We start from the raw sequence: 14810 nt of genomic DNA, 5'->3' as shown, positions 1-14810 counted from the left end.
GAGCAGGAGAGACTTAAATGCAGAAAAGTTCATTTTCACACACATTCACATACATGTACACACAACTTATTATTACAGATAGTTTAAACATCTTGAAAGTGTACTATACTTATCTACTCAGTAAGCTCTATCTTCCCTTTCTGGTCTCAGGTATCCAATTCTTTGGTGCATCTGGGACAATAACCTAGTGACCTGGTAACAGTTTAAACAATAACTCACATCCTTAATAATTCCATAGAGCCATATAATTAAAAATGTAGTGTTTATTAATCCCAGAAGCACGAAAACGATGAGGGATTCTTGTGCATTAAACAGAGTAATCTCTCTATTAGACACATGGGATGGAGAGTCTCGTCATGAGAGTCTTTCTTTTTTTTTTTTTTTTTTTTTTTTCTTTTTTTTTTTTTTTTCTTTTTTTTGTTCTAATGTATCTGTCAAATGAACAATCTTGTTCATGTCAAAATTTCTCCAGAGTGACCCCTGCAATTTCAGATTATCCTTTGAGAAATTATAGCAATTAGAGAGATATGTACCTGACTTAACAATATGAAGGGAGGAATGTGTGTTGTTGAAGCCTATGAGACTGAGAGGACCCCATGAAAACTTAGTAGGTGCCTGTGCAATGTCATGTCACCAAAACCTACCAAAGAGCAGTCAGTCCAAACTGAGAGCTGGACAAAAGTGTTTACAAGATTTTGAAAAGGTGACGCAAGGAAAATTCTGTTCAAGGAATGTAGATTACTGTGACTTTCTCAATTCATTTTTTATTTAGGTCATCTGAATGATGAAATTCTGAGAGCTATGCTTTTCCTCTTCCAGTAGAATACTCTTTTAGACTCTCCAGAGTAGTGAGGAAATTTCTTTTTTCTTTGGATCAAATTGGATCACATAATCGAAGAATCCTAAAATATTTTATTTTTCTTAAAAGAAGAAAAAAATAGGGCACCTGGGTGGCTCAGTGGGTTAAGCCGCTGCCTTCGGCTCAGGTCATGATCTCGGAGTCCTGGGATCGAGTCCCACATCGGGCTCTCTGCTCAGCAGGGAGCCTGCTTCCCTCTCTCTCTCTCTCTGCCTGCCTCTCTATCTACTTGTGATCTCTCTCTGTCAAATAAACAAAATCTTTAAAAAAAAAAAAAGAAGAAGAAAAAAATAGCATTTGGGAATTTGATGAAAATAAGATGGAGTTCAGACCTGATACTATACCTATGTCACTGTCACAGCTGAGGAGAGGAGAGAAATGTCCCACGGTCCCAGAGTAATGCACTGTTTGCTGTCTAGGGTCATGAACTTTCATAGTGAGGGTTTTTTTTTTTTTTTAAGATTTTATTTATTTATTTGACAGAGAGAGAGAGATCACAAGTAGGCAGAGAGGCAGGCAGAGAGAGAGGAGGAAGCAGGCTCCCTGCGGAGCAGAGAGCCCGATGCGGGGCCCGATCCCAGGACCCTGAGATCATGACCTGAGCCGAACGCAGCGGCTTAATCCACTGAGCCACCCAGGCGCCCCCATAGTGAGGGTTTTTTAATTGTATTTTGCAGAATCTTGTGTTTGTTCATGACTGATCCTCCAAAAACAATTCTGTTGATCAAGAGAAACTAATTCTTTTAGGTTTACCACAATAATAGGAAACAACACCTAATACAGTCAGTCTTACTAGTGTCTCAGAGGCAGAATTTATGGAAAGATGTTTGTATGCTTTAGAGCCTTAGTTGTAGGGGGTGGGTCCTTGTAAGGACTGCTTAGAGTTCATTAATAAAGCTTTGTACTGGTGGGCAGAATGTGATGAGAATCTTAAAGTGAAGTTGATGAACAAGCTGTTATGCTTGGTAAATAATTTATTTTAGTTGGTTCACAGTCGTACTTTCCAAGAAAAATATTTCATGGAGCAAAGAGTAAGTTATTTTTTATATATTTTTCTCAGTATTTTTAAATATAGGACAGGAAATTTGGTTCATTTTAGTTCTCATCATCAAAGACTAAAATTCCAAAAGTATTCTTTCCTTTCTTTGTGTTAAAAACTGCCCTCTCTTCAGGTCTTTTTAAATGGAAACACTTTTGGAAGGAAAGCACATAAATATAAGTGAGTTCATTTTTTTTTTTTTTACATTCTTGCTACAAAAAGTCATGAGATTATATATTATTATGAGTTATGATTTTATTATATTTATTATATTATTATGAGTTACTGGGGACAGAGGATGCTTTTAAAACAACATAGGGGAGACAGAGGAACACTGAAAGTTGTAATAGGAAAGATCTTTAGCCAATTTAACTATTTCCGTATTTTTTACTAGGTCCAGGCCAGTATAAATTTGGATTTTAATTCAACCAAATATATTTTTATTTAGCTAAAAATATGAGCTAGGCATTCTTAATGTTCCCCTCACCTTAACTGAATTTTAGATAGGCTTCTTATTGACAAAAGACCCCTGACCTCCTTTTTGTTTAGAGCATTTACTTCAGAAAATTTGCAATTATAAATTCTTTTTCTGTCTCTCTGAAATGTATGCAGATCTACTTTCTCCCTCTTGCCAGTTTTAGGACACAGGAACTATCTTTCTCAAGGACCTGGGAACTATTTCTTTGAGATATAAACCTTGACAGAGAGATGTAAATGCAAACATCCTGTGAAAGAGTAGGAGCCTAACTTCAGTGGGCACCACTTAGCAAACACAGAAGGCCTACTAACAAAACAAAACCTTTGCAAACTCAAGAATAACTCAATGTGCTCTACACATTTCATTGAAAAGTATCTCCCCTAATTTCATCCTGTATTTTTCCTCTAGCTAATGCCAGCACTTAAAATCGTTCTTGTCTTGTTTCAGCAAAGTTGAGTTCCATTTCTCTCACCTACTGCAATGGTCTTAAATAGTCTTTCTTCCTTGTTGAATTTTGTCTAATGCAGATTTAAAAATTAATATATAATGTATTAATTTTTTTCGGGGATACAGGTCTGTGATTCATCAGTCTTACACAATCCACAGCACTCACCATAACACATACCTTCCCCAATGACCATCATTCAGCCACCCCACCCCTCCCACCCTCCTCCCCTCCAGCAACCCTCAGTTTGTTTCCTAAGATTAAGAGTCTCTTATGGTTTGTCTCCCTCTCTGGTTTCATCTTGTTTCATTTTTCTTCCCTTCCCCTATGATATTCTGTCTTGTTTCTCAAATTCCTTATATCAGTAAGATCATATGATAATTGTCTTCCTCTGACTGACTTATTTCACTTAGCATAATTCTGGTGCAATTTTTACTTTGATGAATACTTTTCTAAGAATCCAGGATTCTACATATTTTATAAAGAAGTCACTCACTCCTATTGGGTGAAATCTCTTTACAGATCTATTTAATTGACAAGGGCCCCAAAATGGTAAATATGTCATGTATTAGGTCTTAGAGGTTCTCCCCTTTGCTATCTCTTTACTAAGTGATTTTACTAATATAATATGGAAATGGCAAAATAATTTATACAAAAATATGATTTTCCATGAAATTATGGCATTACTTAGTCATTTGTTTATATGTACAAAAGATTTTTCTAAAGTATGTTGTAGATATTCTTGTAACTTAATGTCTATTAAGCTGAAGTTATTTTTGTGTGTAATATTATGTTACACACCTACATCAGTAATAATGAATAATATTATATCAAGTTAATTTCCTAATTTGATAATTTTACTGAAGTAATGAAAAGAAAATATCCTTAGTTTTTTATAAAAACTGCACACTAATGTGATTGGGTTGATAAAGTGCAATATAATCATAAATTTCAGAAAAAACTAATAATATGTGCATATATATGCATATATCATTATACATATATTGTTATGTAAAACATATGAAGACAGAGAATATATGTGATAAAATGCTAATTATTTCTTCTTTTATAAGTGCTAATTTAAGTTTGGAAGCAAATTTTAACAGGACATCTTCAATTTAAGAAACTTTACAATAAATACCCCTTGCATGTAGAAAACGATTACACTTTCAAACAATAAGGGATAAATATTTTTTTTTGAAGTACAAACACTTAGACATACAAACACATGCAGAGAAAACTGAGAGATTGAATTTATAGTACATTAGCTGTAGTTTAAGGGTAAATAGCATTTGAAAAGAACAAAAACATATCTGTCGGGACACCTAGGTGGCTCAGTGGGTTAAGACTCTGCCTTCAGCTTAGGTCATGATCTCAGGGTCCTGGGATTGAGCCCCGCATCGGGCTCTCTGCTCGGCGGGGAGCCTGCTTCTCTTCCTCTCTCTCTGCCTGCCTCTCTGCCTGCTTGTTATCTCTGTCAAATAAATAAAATCTTAAAAAAAAAAAATTATTATTTTTTTAAATTTTTAAAAGATTTTATTTATTTATTTTCCAGACAGAGATCACAAGTAGTCAGAAAGAGGAGGGGAAGCAGGCCCCTGCTGAGCTGAGAGTCCAATGTGGGGCTTGATCCCAGCACTCTGGGATCATGACCAGAGCTGAAGGCACAGGCTTTTACCCACTGAGCCACCCAGGAGCCCAAGATACAACTTTTAAAGTAAAACAATGATAGCACTGTAGCAATGATAGTACTATAACAATATTAAATTAAAGAACTACTTTATGATGAAAGACACTAACAGTAACAACAGTGATAATAATGTTAATTGATAGTTGCTAATCATAAATATTTTTCTATTGAATGCAGCTTACCGGGCATAATGGAAATGAAGTATTTTACACAGGTTTGAGTGTTAGCACATTTTTGAACTAAAATGTACAAAAACATTTTTGTGGGGAATTTGGAAAACCTTAAGGGGAGGAAAAAAATTTCACTAGTCATTTTGCCTTTGGACTTGGTATAGTTTTTGTAATTATGGGGTAGTAACTTTGCAACACCAGGCCCAGACTGTGAAGTGTTCACAGCTTCAAGCCGTTTATGAAGCTTAAGTTTAGAACCAAGTCACCAATCTATACTAATCAGAAATATCATATCAAAATAAAATCTGTTCATTTATATATTTATTAAACATTTGAGTACTCCCTAATTGGAAAACATTGAGCAAAATGTGAAAATGATATCTGATACCTGACCCCAGGTATCCATAAATACATTAATGGTCTCCTCAGAACACATTTCATGGTTACTCTATATCATGTAGAAAGCAAACATCTTTTTATATTACTAAAATAATTATTATTTCCACTTTCTAAACATACAAGTAGTTTGTGTTATAGCAATGAATTTTCTGGCTTTCTTTCTGGGAACTTTAAAATAAACCTGTTTCTTTTATGAGTTATTTTTAAAAAATTCACATTTTCCATGAGATGCTAAATATAACCAAGACACTATTTTTCAGTTATAAGCAAAAGTTCTATTTTAAAGTGTAAAATCTCTAAGTCCATGATAAAATCAAGTATAGCTACAAAACCTATTTCTGTAGAGTCAGGAGGCTTATGTAATATATACAGCTTTATGTGAACTTGTCACAGAAGTATATTTTTATTATGGCTTTCTTAAATTACCTATTAACCAGGAGGTCTGATAATTATTAATTTCTAAGGCTTTTATTTTTGCCATGATATTGATGACTTTTTAATTAAGAAATCGAATGTATTGTTTTGTTTATTTATTTTGAGATTTATTTTAGAGAGAGAGCACGTGCACACACACATGCATGCACGTGTGAGGGGGGTAGGAGCAGAAGGAGAGACTCTTTAAGAGGACTCCCCCTGGACCTAGAGTCCATAGGGGGCTAGGTCTTAGGAACCATGAGGTCATGACCTGAGCAAAACCCATGAGTCAGATGCTGAGCTGACCCAGGTGCCTCTAGTTTTAATTTTGGGTGTGTTATGCAAACTTTCCCGAGTCCCATGCAAAAGTTTTGTTACATTTTACTTTGGGGGTGGGGGGTGGTGGGCAGAGAAAAAAAAAAAAAGGAACATGAACTGCTATCAGTATGGCTTATTGTATGTCCCCATGTATGTGTATATGTTTTTTGTTTTGGTTAGTCTTGCTGCTACTAAACAACATTTCTTTAGTGACTGGATCTTTTTGTGTATTGCACTTACATGCATATATACGTATATATATATTTTTTTTTTTCCTTTTTATTGTACCCTGGAAAATGAGATAACCTTGTTTTTTTAAGCTTTATAGTAAAATGATACAGAGGTCATTAATTTGTTTAAGCAGTTCTAAAGTAGATACCATTGTACTTTCCATTTCCATGCCAAAAGTTAATTATAATAAATTCATTAAAGGAAGCACTTTTGTATAATTAGTTTCAACTATAGTTTGGGTTGAAACTTAGCTAATGTATACATAATTATCTCCCATATATATATTTTTTTCTTTCGGGTGCAAACCAATGCATATGTTATGGTATAAAGTCAAAGTTTGACTATATTATAGCTTCAGGCTCTATGACTTTTCATGCTTTAATTTTATATGTCAAACAATAAAAAATGTATGCATGCTATATGATTTTGTGCTATCTGGACCAGATTTTTTATTTTACTTCATTATATCTAAATAGCTTTTTATAGGTCTAACCTTTTGGTATTACTTTTCAAATTATCTCCTAAGACTTGGAATTTCATGGAGCTGTTTATTCAGAACTTTTAAGATGACCTTTCTCTTGAACATAATTCAATTTTAAAATACATGTAATGATTATATAGTCAAACAATATTAATGGAGCATCCACTGTATATCAGGTATATGGATCATAATCCTAGGATTTAGGATAAATTGGTAGAGTGATATATCCTTAATTTCATCTCTACCTAGAATATTTTTCCATTAAAATTCTAAATGATGAAAAAATTTAAATCACAATATTTATGTATGAGATAATGTTTTCAACTGATATGTTTTGCTTTATTCCTTCAATCTTGTCTCAAACTTAAGTACAATTCAAATAGACTAATAATAAAGCTGGCTTATTTAATAATAAAGTTAGTAATATATTCATGAAGTCTTTTTGTCCAATTTATTTTCTCAAAGTAAAAGTTCTATGAAATTATATAATACATATGGACCCCTATAATTTTCTTGACTTTCTTTTCTAACAAAATTGATGTATTTGTCACTGAAAATCTTTCAATTTAATAGCAATTTATCTTAGCACTAGGTATCCATATATGCATGTATACCAGCATTTACATGCATATTATTAATTGGGATGACAAAATGCTCCACAAATGTACATGATTGATCGAGTGCTTTAGTAAACTGGAGAAATTTATTTAGGTCAATGATTTTTCAAAGAGATGGTCTTATATTCTGGGGACATTTTGGATTTTAGGGTCATTCTTTTTTTTTTTTTAAGATTTTATTTATTTATTTGCCAGACATAGATCACAAGTAGGCAGAGAGAGAGGTGGGGGTGGGGGGAGCAGGCTCCCTGCAGAGCAGAGAACCCGATGGGGGGCTTGATCCCAGGACCCTGAGACCATGACCTGAGCTGAAGGCAGAGGCTTAACCCACTGAGCCACCCAGGAGCCCCTCTAGGGTCATTCTAATAATATTCAGTGTAATTGGTTGAAACAGCTAACATTTAGAAGGTAAGTGATGGATGATGAATGTTATAAATCTTTCAATGCACAGAATGACTCCATGAACAACAACAAAAAGTGTTCCATGGTTTGCACAATTTCCAAAAGTCCCAACATACATTAATGTGGATACAAAACCTTTTTATAACTATCTGAGCCAATATCTTAATTTCATTTTACACAGTGACACAAAATATTTTTATAAAATTTTAATAATCATTGGATTTTCCAGGAATGAAACTTTCATGTTGATCAAGGACATACTATGTTTTATTCAGAAGTGTATTAGAATTTTTTAACCATATTGGAAAATCGTATCATCCTACTTGAATTTCCAATAAGAAACTACTATAATCAGTTTCCATTTATAGCTGCCGTGCCTGTGTTCAATAACTTTATCTCAAGTTAACATATACACATATGATATAGGTGGTATCAGCCTTACAGTCCAGTAATGAACACACTTAATCCTCTTCTATGGAATAGATGTAGTACTGATAATTTTACTGAAGAGGAAACTAGGGCACAAAAACTTCTAAATAAGTTAGAGAAGAATTAGAACCAAGGTTCCCATTCCAAGGCCAGTGCTTTGAATATATCAAAGCATCAACTATCCTGACTGCCATTAACAATCTCAGTGATCCTTGGCAAATTGCATTAAATGGCTAAGTTTCTCACAACTACAAGAAGAAAGGTTTGAACTAATTGAACCTTAACATTCTTGCTGGCTCCAAACACCTACCATCATATAAATTTATGAGTGTAATGACTTAGGTTCAGTAGGTTAATTTTCACTAATAATAACAAGCAAAGTAATTTGACATTGCTCTTCTCCACTCATTGACATGTTTATATGATTATCTTAAGTGTCCTTTGAATAGTTGGAGAAGGATACTTCAAAATTACAACACTATACTTTAGACCAAAGATTATCTCTGATTTAGATTTCTTTCTCACCTCACGTTCTTTTTCTGATGCTTTATGTGCATGTATATACAATATTCAAAGGAATAATGTGTGCATATTATATAGTGTAAAATTGTAATAAGATAGCTTCTCATAATCCACTTTACCAAAGGTGGCGCCTAATCTATAAAGAAGACCCAAAAATGTTTGTTCAGTATATTTAGGTCGATGCCAGTCATATAGAAAAAGCAAAGATATATATCTAAGGAATGAATGTAGAAATGAATGAATGGATACTTTCAATAGAAACTGTTATTAATCAAAACCCCATTTCTCTTACGCATGAAGTTAAATATGTTAAACTTGTTTTGTGGGCGTCTCAGCCTATCGATAGTAATGCTATTGATTAGGAAAGCCTGGGGCGCTCGTCACTCACTTGTAGGCTGCAAATGCCTGGGACACTCACCTACCAGCTGGGAATTCTGGGGCCCTGACTAGGGCCCCTGCTAACTTCTGGAGACCCCACACAGGCATTTCCTCAAGCCAGTGTTGCAGGACTGTCTCCTATGTTCCAATGTTTTGTTTTTTTTTCTTTCGCAGATTTGCAAGATGCAAAAAGTAAGGGCTTTCTTTTTTTTTGCTCTTAACCTCAGGTTCCTGCAGACAGGGCAGGCCACACAGGTTGCATATCAGGTAAAAAGAGAGCAGACCTAGAGTTGTGGCTTTATTGAGATGGGGGGTGTGGTCCCTAGGGTTTCTGGGATTCACTCTGTGCTGAATTTAAAACATGCCAGCTGGGGCTCCTGGGTGGCTCAGTGGGTTAAGGCCTCTGCCTTCAGCTCAGGTCATGATCCCAGGGTCCTGAAATGGAGCCCCGCATCGGGCTCTCTGCTCAGCCGGGAGCCTGCTTCCCCCTTCTCTCTCTCTCTCTCTGCCTGCTTGTGATCTCTGTCTGTCAAATAAATAAATAAAGTCTTAAAACACGCCAGACAACGGAAGTTAAAACACGCCAGACAACAGAAGTTAAAGAGGGGGAAGGGAGAAGAAAGGTCACACATAAGGTCGGTTATCTAGGTCAACCAAGGTTTTGTAAAAAAGGGAACTTCAGTTGGGTCAGCCTGGCTCTTTGTCTACTTGTGTAGCTGGTAGTGTGTTTATTCAGGATAAATATCTTTGAAATGAATGCCTGACACTCAAAAGTTTATGTTGAGCATTTACATTGCAATTAGAAAGCTAACTGTCAGGCTCTCACACTGCAAATTTTCACAAAAATTCTGACAAACTCTAACCTCGTCATTTAGCCTCAGGAGGGTTAATGACGCTATCCTAGGTTACATAGCAATTAGTGGTAGAACCTGTGTTTGAGTTTAGGTCTGTCTTTTGCTAAAGTTCTTTTTACTCACTCTGTACAATAAGCAATATTAAGTTTTGCCAAGAACCAACATTTTCTCTAAGAATATTTTAAAAGTGTGCCCCACAACCATATTTATTGTATTGCTATCCTGTGTTTGTAAATGAATATGTATTTAAATTTTATGACTAATTGGATTTTTTGTTTTTGCATGTTGCAGATGCAGCTGTTCTCCTGTTTACATGGACGGATTCTATAACCTCAGTGTTGAAGATTGCTTAGGAAACCAGAGTACGTCAGAGCATGGCTTCTGCTTGGTCCATTTGCACAACTGCAACTGTAGCTGTCTGCAAAGATCTGAAAGAAACATCTGTGAAATAGAAACTGAAGATTGTAAATCTGTGCCCTGCAAAATGAAGCAACCAGTATACACTTAAATGGCTATTTCTACTGCAAATGTATCCCAGGATTTACAGGCAAGTATTTCTGAGAAATCAGCTTCTCTAGGGGCTAATGTTAATACATGTATTTAATGTTTTTCAAATGTATCTAATGATTGGTATTGTAGCCTGCTTTCTCATTTAACAAAGAAGAAATATCGTCACTTCGAATAATAAGACTGATTCTTTGGGCAGTTACATTGCTGACTATACAGCCTTGGCTCATGCAGATGAGGCTAAAAAGGCCAGGCTGAACTGTAGAGACTATGATATATATGTCAACGTTCTGAGGAGAAGAACAGGCAGCCTTAACCTCTCAATAATTTCACCTAAACAGCTACCATATTGCCCTTCAACCTCCTCTTTGGCTGCCAGGCACACTGAGTTCTTAGATTAAAAATAAAACTTAATTCTGTATTTTCCAGGTCAGCTTAATGCTCCATTAGTAAGATTAAAAAAAAATTTCATAAAATCACAAACATACTATATCCTCTGTAAAGTCACAGAAGATGATACTCACAGTGGCTATGTAGTAAAAGGCATCCTTTGATTTAAAAATACCACAAATCAAGCATTCAAATTTATGGTGTTTCAGATTTTAGGTTTGTTCTTACACTGAAATGATTATTAATAGTAATTTCAGAACTATTTTAATTGCTTTATAAAAAGCAGTATGGAGGCCACACAGAATAAAATAATGTTGTCACTTTTAAATCACACCTAACTTTATGTAAAATAATGAAAGAAGTTATGTGCAACTTGATATCCCCTTTTATTAAGCAGACACAACTCTAAACATTTTTTGCATTTCCAATTAAAAAGAAAAATATTTTTATCCATTTGATATTTAAAGTAATATCCTGAAGGTTTTGGAAGCAATTGAAAAACGTAAGTTTCAGGAATAGAATGGCAATATTATTGGAATAAATGTATGGCTATCCAGATTAGTTCTTGTTGTTGTTGTTGTGTTTTGTTTTTTTTTCAATGAAAATATATTTGAGTTTACGAATTTTGGTAAGCTTGCTAAAATGTTTGTCCCATTACTTCACATTTCACATTTCAAACATGTTCTTAGTAAAAATAAAAGAGCATAAAAGGTGCTAGTGTTATTGAAACATAGGTATCTGCCTTAGGGAAAAATACATACATACACCTGCTTTGTAAACAAGATATCCTCCAAAATTCAGTTGAAATATATTAAGCATCAAGTGTACATAAAATGGAATAAAGAATAGAATTTAACTTCTCTTAATACCATTATTAAGAGAAAATGTCCTTTGATATTTGTATAATCTGTGTGCACATGTACATATGTATGTATGTCATTTTATATATCAAGATGTATATTGGCTATAAATTATATGATCATTAAATTTGTATTTATGTGTATATATACACACATATACACACTATATAGTTAAACCACATGTAGCACTCATGGACATATTGTAGAAAATCGGTATGACTCATTCTTCAGTTGGGAATAAAAAATTAAACCCAATTTAAGATTTACAAGCCTGTATTATTAGGAAGGCCTATATCTTCTATGAAGTCTCTCTGTTTCTACTGAATTGCAAAGAACTGTGGGTTTCCTCATATCTAAATATTCAGTCTACTTTTAAAGTCTTCATGCAGTGAAATGTGAAGAAACCAATTAGTCTCAGCTTTCCCAAAATTGCATAATTAATCCCACTGAAAGCAGAGTATTTGGGCCGCAATTTAAAATCAGTGTCCCTTTTCTCTTCCACCTCTTTCTCTCCCTCTCTCTGGCTTTTCTATGTGTCCATTCTCTCTCCCTTCATCTGGAGTTTTCCTCTATCCAGTCTCTCCTCTTCTACCTAGTTTCTTTCCCTTTATTTTTTTATTTCTCCTTTCCTTTTCTCCTCTTCCATCTGGTTTCTACCTCCTCTCTTTTTTCCCCTTAATCTAGCTTCACCACCTCCATCTATGAACTCATGTGTTTCTTATAGAAATTTATAAGGTAGGGGCACCTGGGTGGCTCAGTGGGTTAAGCCTCTGCCTTCAGCTCAGGTCATGTTCTCAGGGTCCTGGGATCGAGCCCCGTATCAGGCTCTCTGCTCAGCAGGGAGCCTGCTTCCCCCTCTCTCTCTGCCTGCCTCTCTGCCTACTTGTGATCTCTCTGTCAAATAAATAAATCTTAAAAAAAAAAAAAAAAGAAATTTATAAGGTAATATTACCATACCTTTCATATGAAGTATAATCACTTATTTCTTTATCCCATCACCTTTTGGGGGAGTTTCAGCCTTATATGCAAACTTCTAGGTTAAATGTTATCCCTGTATATTTAGCCCAGGAGATCACAAACTTGAAGGCTCATGAGAATCACCTGAATGTTAAACCTCAGAGTGTCAGCCCTATTTCAGGTATTTCTCATTCAGCAATGCTGGGTTTCAGTAGGTCTGGGTGATGCTGATGCTGCTGGATCATGAACCACACCCCGAGAACCGCTCTTCTAGCCTGTTACTATATTCATGAAGAAGGCTGGTATGGATACGAAAATGTAAAATTCAGCTTCAAGCGAGAGCTGTCACTCAGCACAGTGTGAGGAACCCATCTAGTCTAATCTCCTGGAGAGCATTAACTCCTAGAGCAAGATGATGTCATCATATGGGAAGGCCATATACTTGGGTGGATCTTACATGATTTAAACTTAATTCCAGTTCTATTATCTGAAGTTGTCTAAAGATTTTAAAATCTGGGAGTAAGTCCAGTGGGTTTTTTTCAGGCAATAGCCTTTTTCAAATTCTCTTGTTATTCATATCTATGATATTTTAGTAATAAAATAAAAGTTTTCTTTATTTTTAGTTTATTTTTTTCCTTGTCAGTTTGACACTTTCAACATTGCTGGTTTCTAAAATGGCTTATAGTCAAAATAAGAGCTGTGAGCTAGTCAGATAATTCTTGAGTTATCTTTGTTTTTATTTAAAATATTTTGTGTTGGGGCGCCTGGGTGGCTCAGTGGATTAAGCCGCTGCCTTCGGCTCAGGTCATGATCTCAGGGTCCTGGGATCGAGCCCCGCATCGGGCTCTCTGCTCCGCAGGGAGCCTGCTTCCTCCTCTCTCTCTGCCTGCCTCTCTGCCTACTTGTGATCTCTCTCTCTGTCAAATAAATAAATAAAATCTTTAAAAAAAAAAAAAATAAAATAAAATAAAATATTTTGTGTTTCTCCTGCTCTTGACTTAAGTAACCAAATTCTCCTTTTCCTCCTCTTATGGTTGTTTTGGTATAGGGCAAGGCTAGGAAGCTCTTTGATTAGCAGGAGGATCCAAGTAGTTCTATACAATTAGACCCAGCTTTCCCGTATTTAAAATGGGCCTTAAAAAAAGTAAAAATAAAATAAAAAATAGATAAAGTGGGGCTGAGCTAAGCCTCCTTGACAGCCTACTTTCTTCTCAACTGATTTTATAGCAACGGCCTCTATCTTAAAAGCAAACTTCTTCTCTGCTATAGTCTTATAAATTTGACTTGCACAGCTCTGTGGTTCTCTACCCTCCCAGATGACAACTTTCTTTTCTTTTTAAAGTCTCAGCTTGATATTGAATAGATAAGAAATAAAGTGGAATCTTTCATTTCTAATGTAAAAATCTTAATAGGAGGTGAAGTAATAATATTGCATAATAGCCATTTAGTACAATAACATTTACTTTTATTTACTTTTATAATTTTTAAATGCTTTTGAATATATACATGCATTCACAAATTGGTCTTTTATATGTATTTTCAGAAGTTTTGTTTTCAGTCTTACACATTTATGCTTACTTTATACAAAGACATGAAAAACATTCCTTTTTACTCTGTACCCTGAAATATTTAAAATAAAATTGAAAGGTTACAAAAATTCTTTATTTAACTAATAAGTTAAATATTACTCTTAGGAAGATTAGTTCTTTTTATAAATTTATCATCACTTTCCAGGGTTTTATTGAGTCATTTTACTAGGTTATATGACTTGATTTAGTTATTAATATTAATGGCTTTGAATTTTAATTGTCATAATAATAATTTTATCTGACTTAATGTTAATTTTTCAATTTTATCTTGATTTTTACATATGTATGTGTGTTTTCTTCTGTTTTCTGATTAGCTGTAGTTTAATACAGTTGTTATTTTCAAGGACCTTACTGTTCATAAACTTAAAATTCTCAAGTTTTCTGCTTTATATTTAGTATTTTATATATTTAACAATAGAATTCCTTTCTTGAAACATCAAAAGGTCTTGCTCTTTTTATTCTTTAATTTTTGTTTCTTTGTAATCTTAATTTATTTAATGGTGAACTTTTGGAGCTATAGATTTTACTCAAGGTGTTATTTTGCCTGTATTTTAGAAATTCGATATGCAGGTTTTTATTATTTATTTTTTTATTTTTACTGCTTTCTAAATAAACTTATTTCATGCTTGATTTCCAACTCTGTCTGTGAGTCAATATGGTGTTTGGAGATAAGATTTCTAAGTTACTTGGAAATTTTGTTTATTCTTTGGTTCTTAATTTCCAGTGTTACTGCATCATTAATACATAATAGGGTCATCAATAATTGCTTTTTGGTATATTT

At 34.4% G+C, this 14810-nt stretch overlaps 1 protein-coding gene across 1 annotated transcript in view; it reads left to right on the top strand.

Annotated features, from left to right (window-relative positions):
* The window catches only part of EYS (eyes shut homolog), a 1714887-nt gene that overhangs the window by 166798 nt on the left and 1533279 nt on the right, over positions 1-14810 (top strand). The window contains 3 exon segments of the mRNA XM_046006082.1: positions 9047-9064; positions 10018-10205; positions 10208-10273. Of these exon segments, the coding sequence (XP_045862038.1) occupies positions 9047-9064; positions 10018-10205; positions 10208-10273 (272 nt within the window).

This window comes from Meles meles, chromosome 5 (genome assembly GCF_922984935.1).
Source record: "Meles meles chromosome 5, mMelMel3.1 paternal haplotype, whole genome shotgun sequence".
Lineage (NCBI taxonomy): Eukaryota > Metazoa > Chordata > Mammalia > Carnivora > Mustelidae > Meles > Meles meles.
This window is presented reverse-complemented; position numbering and strand designations above follow the sequence as displayed.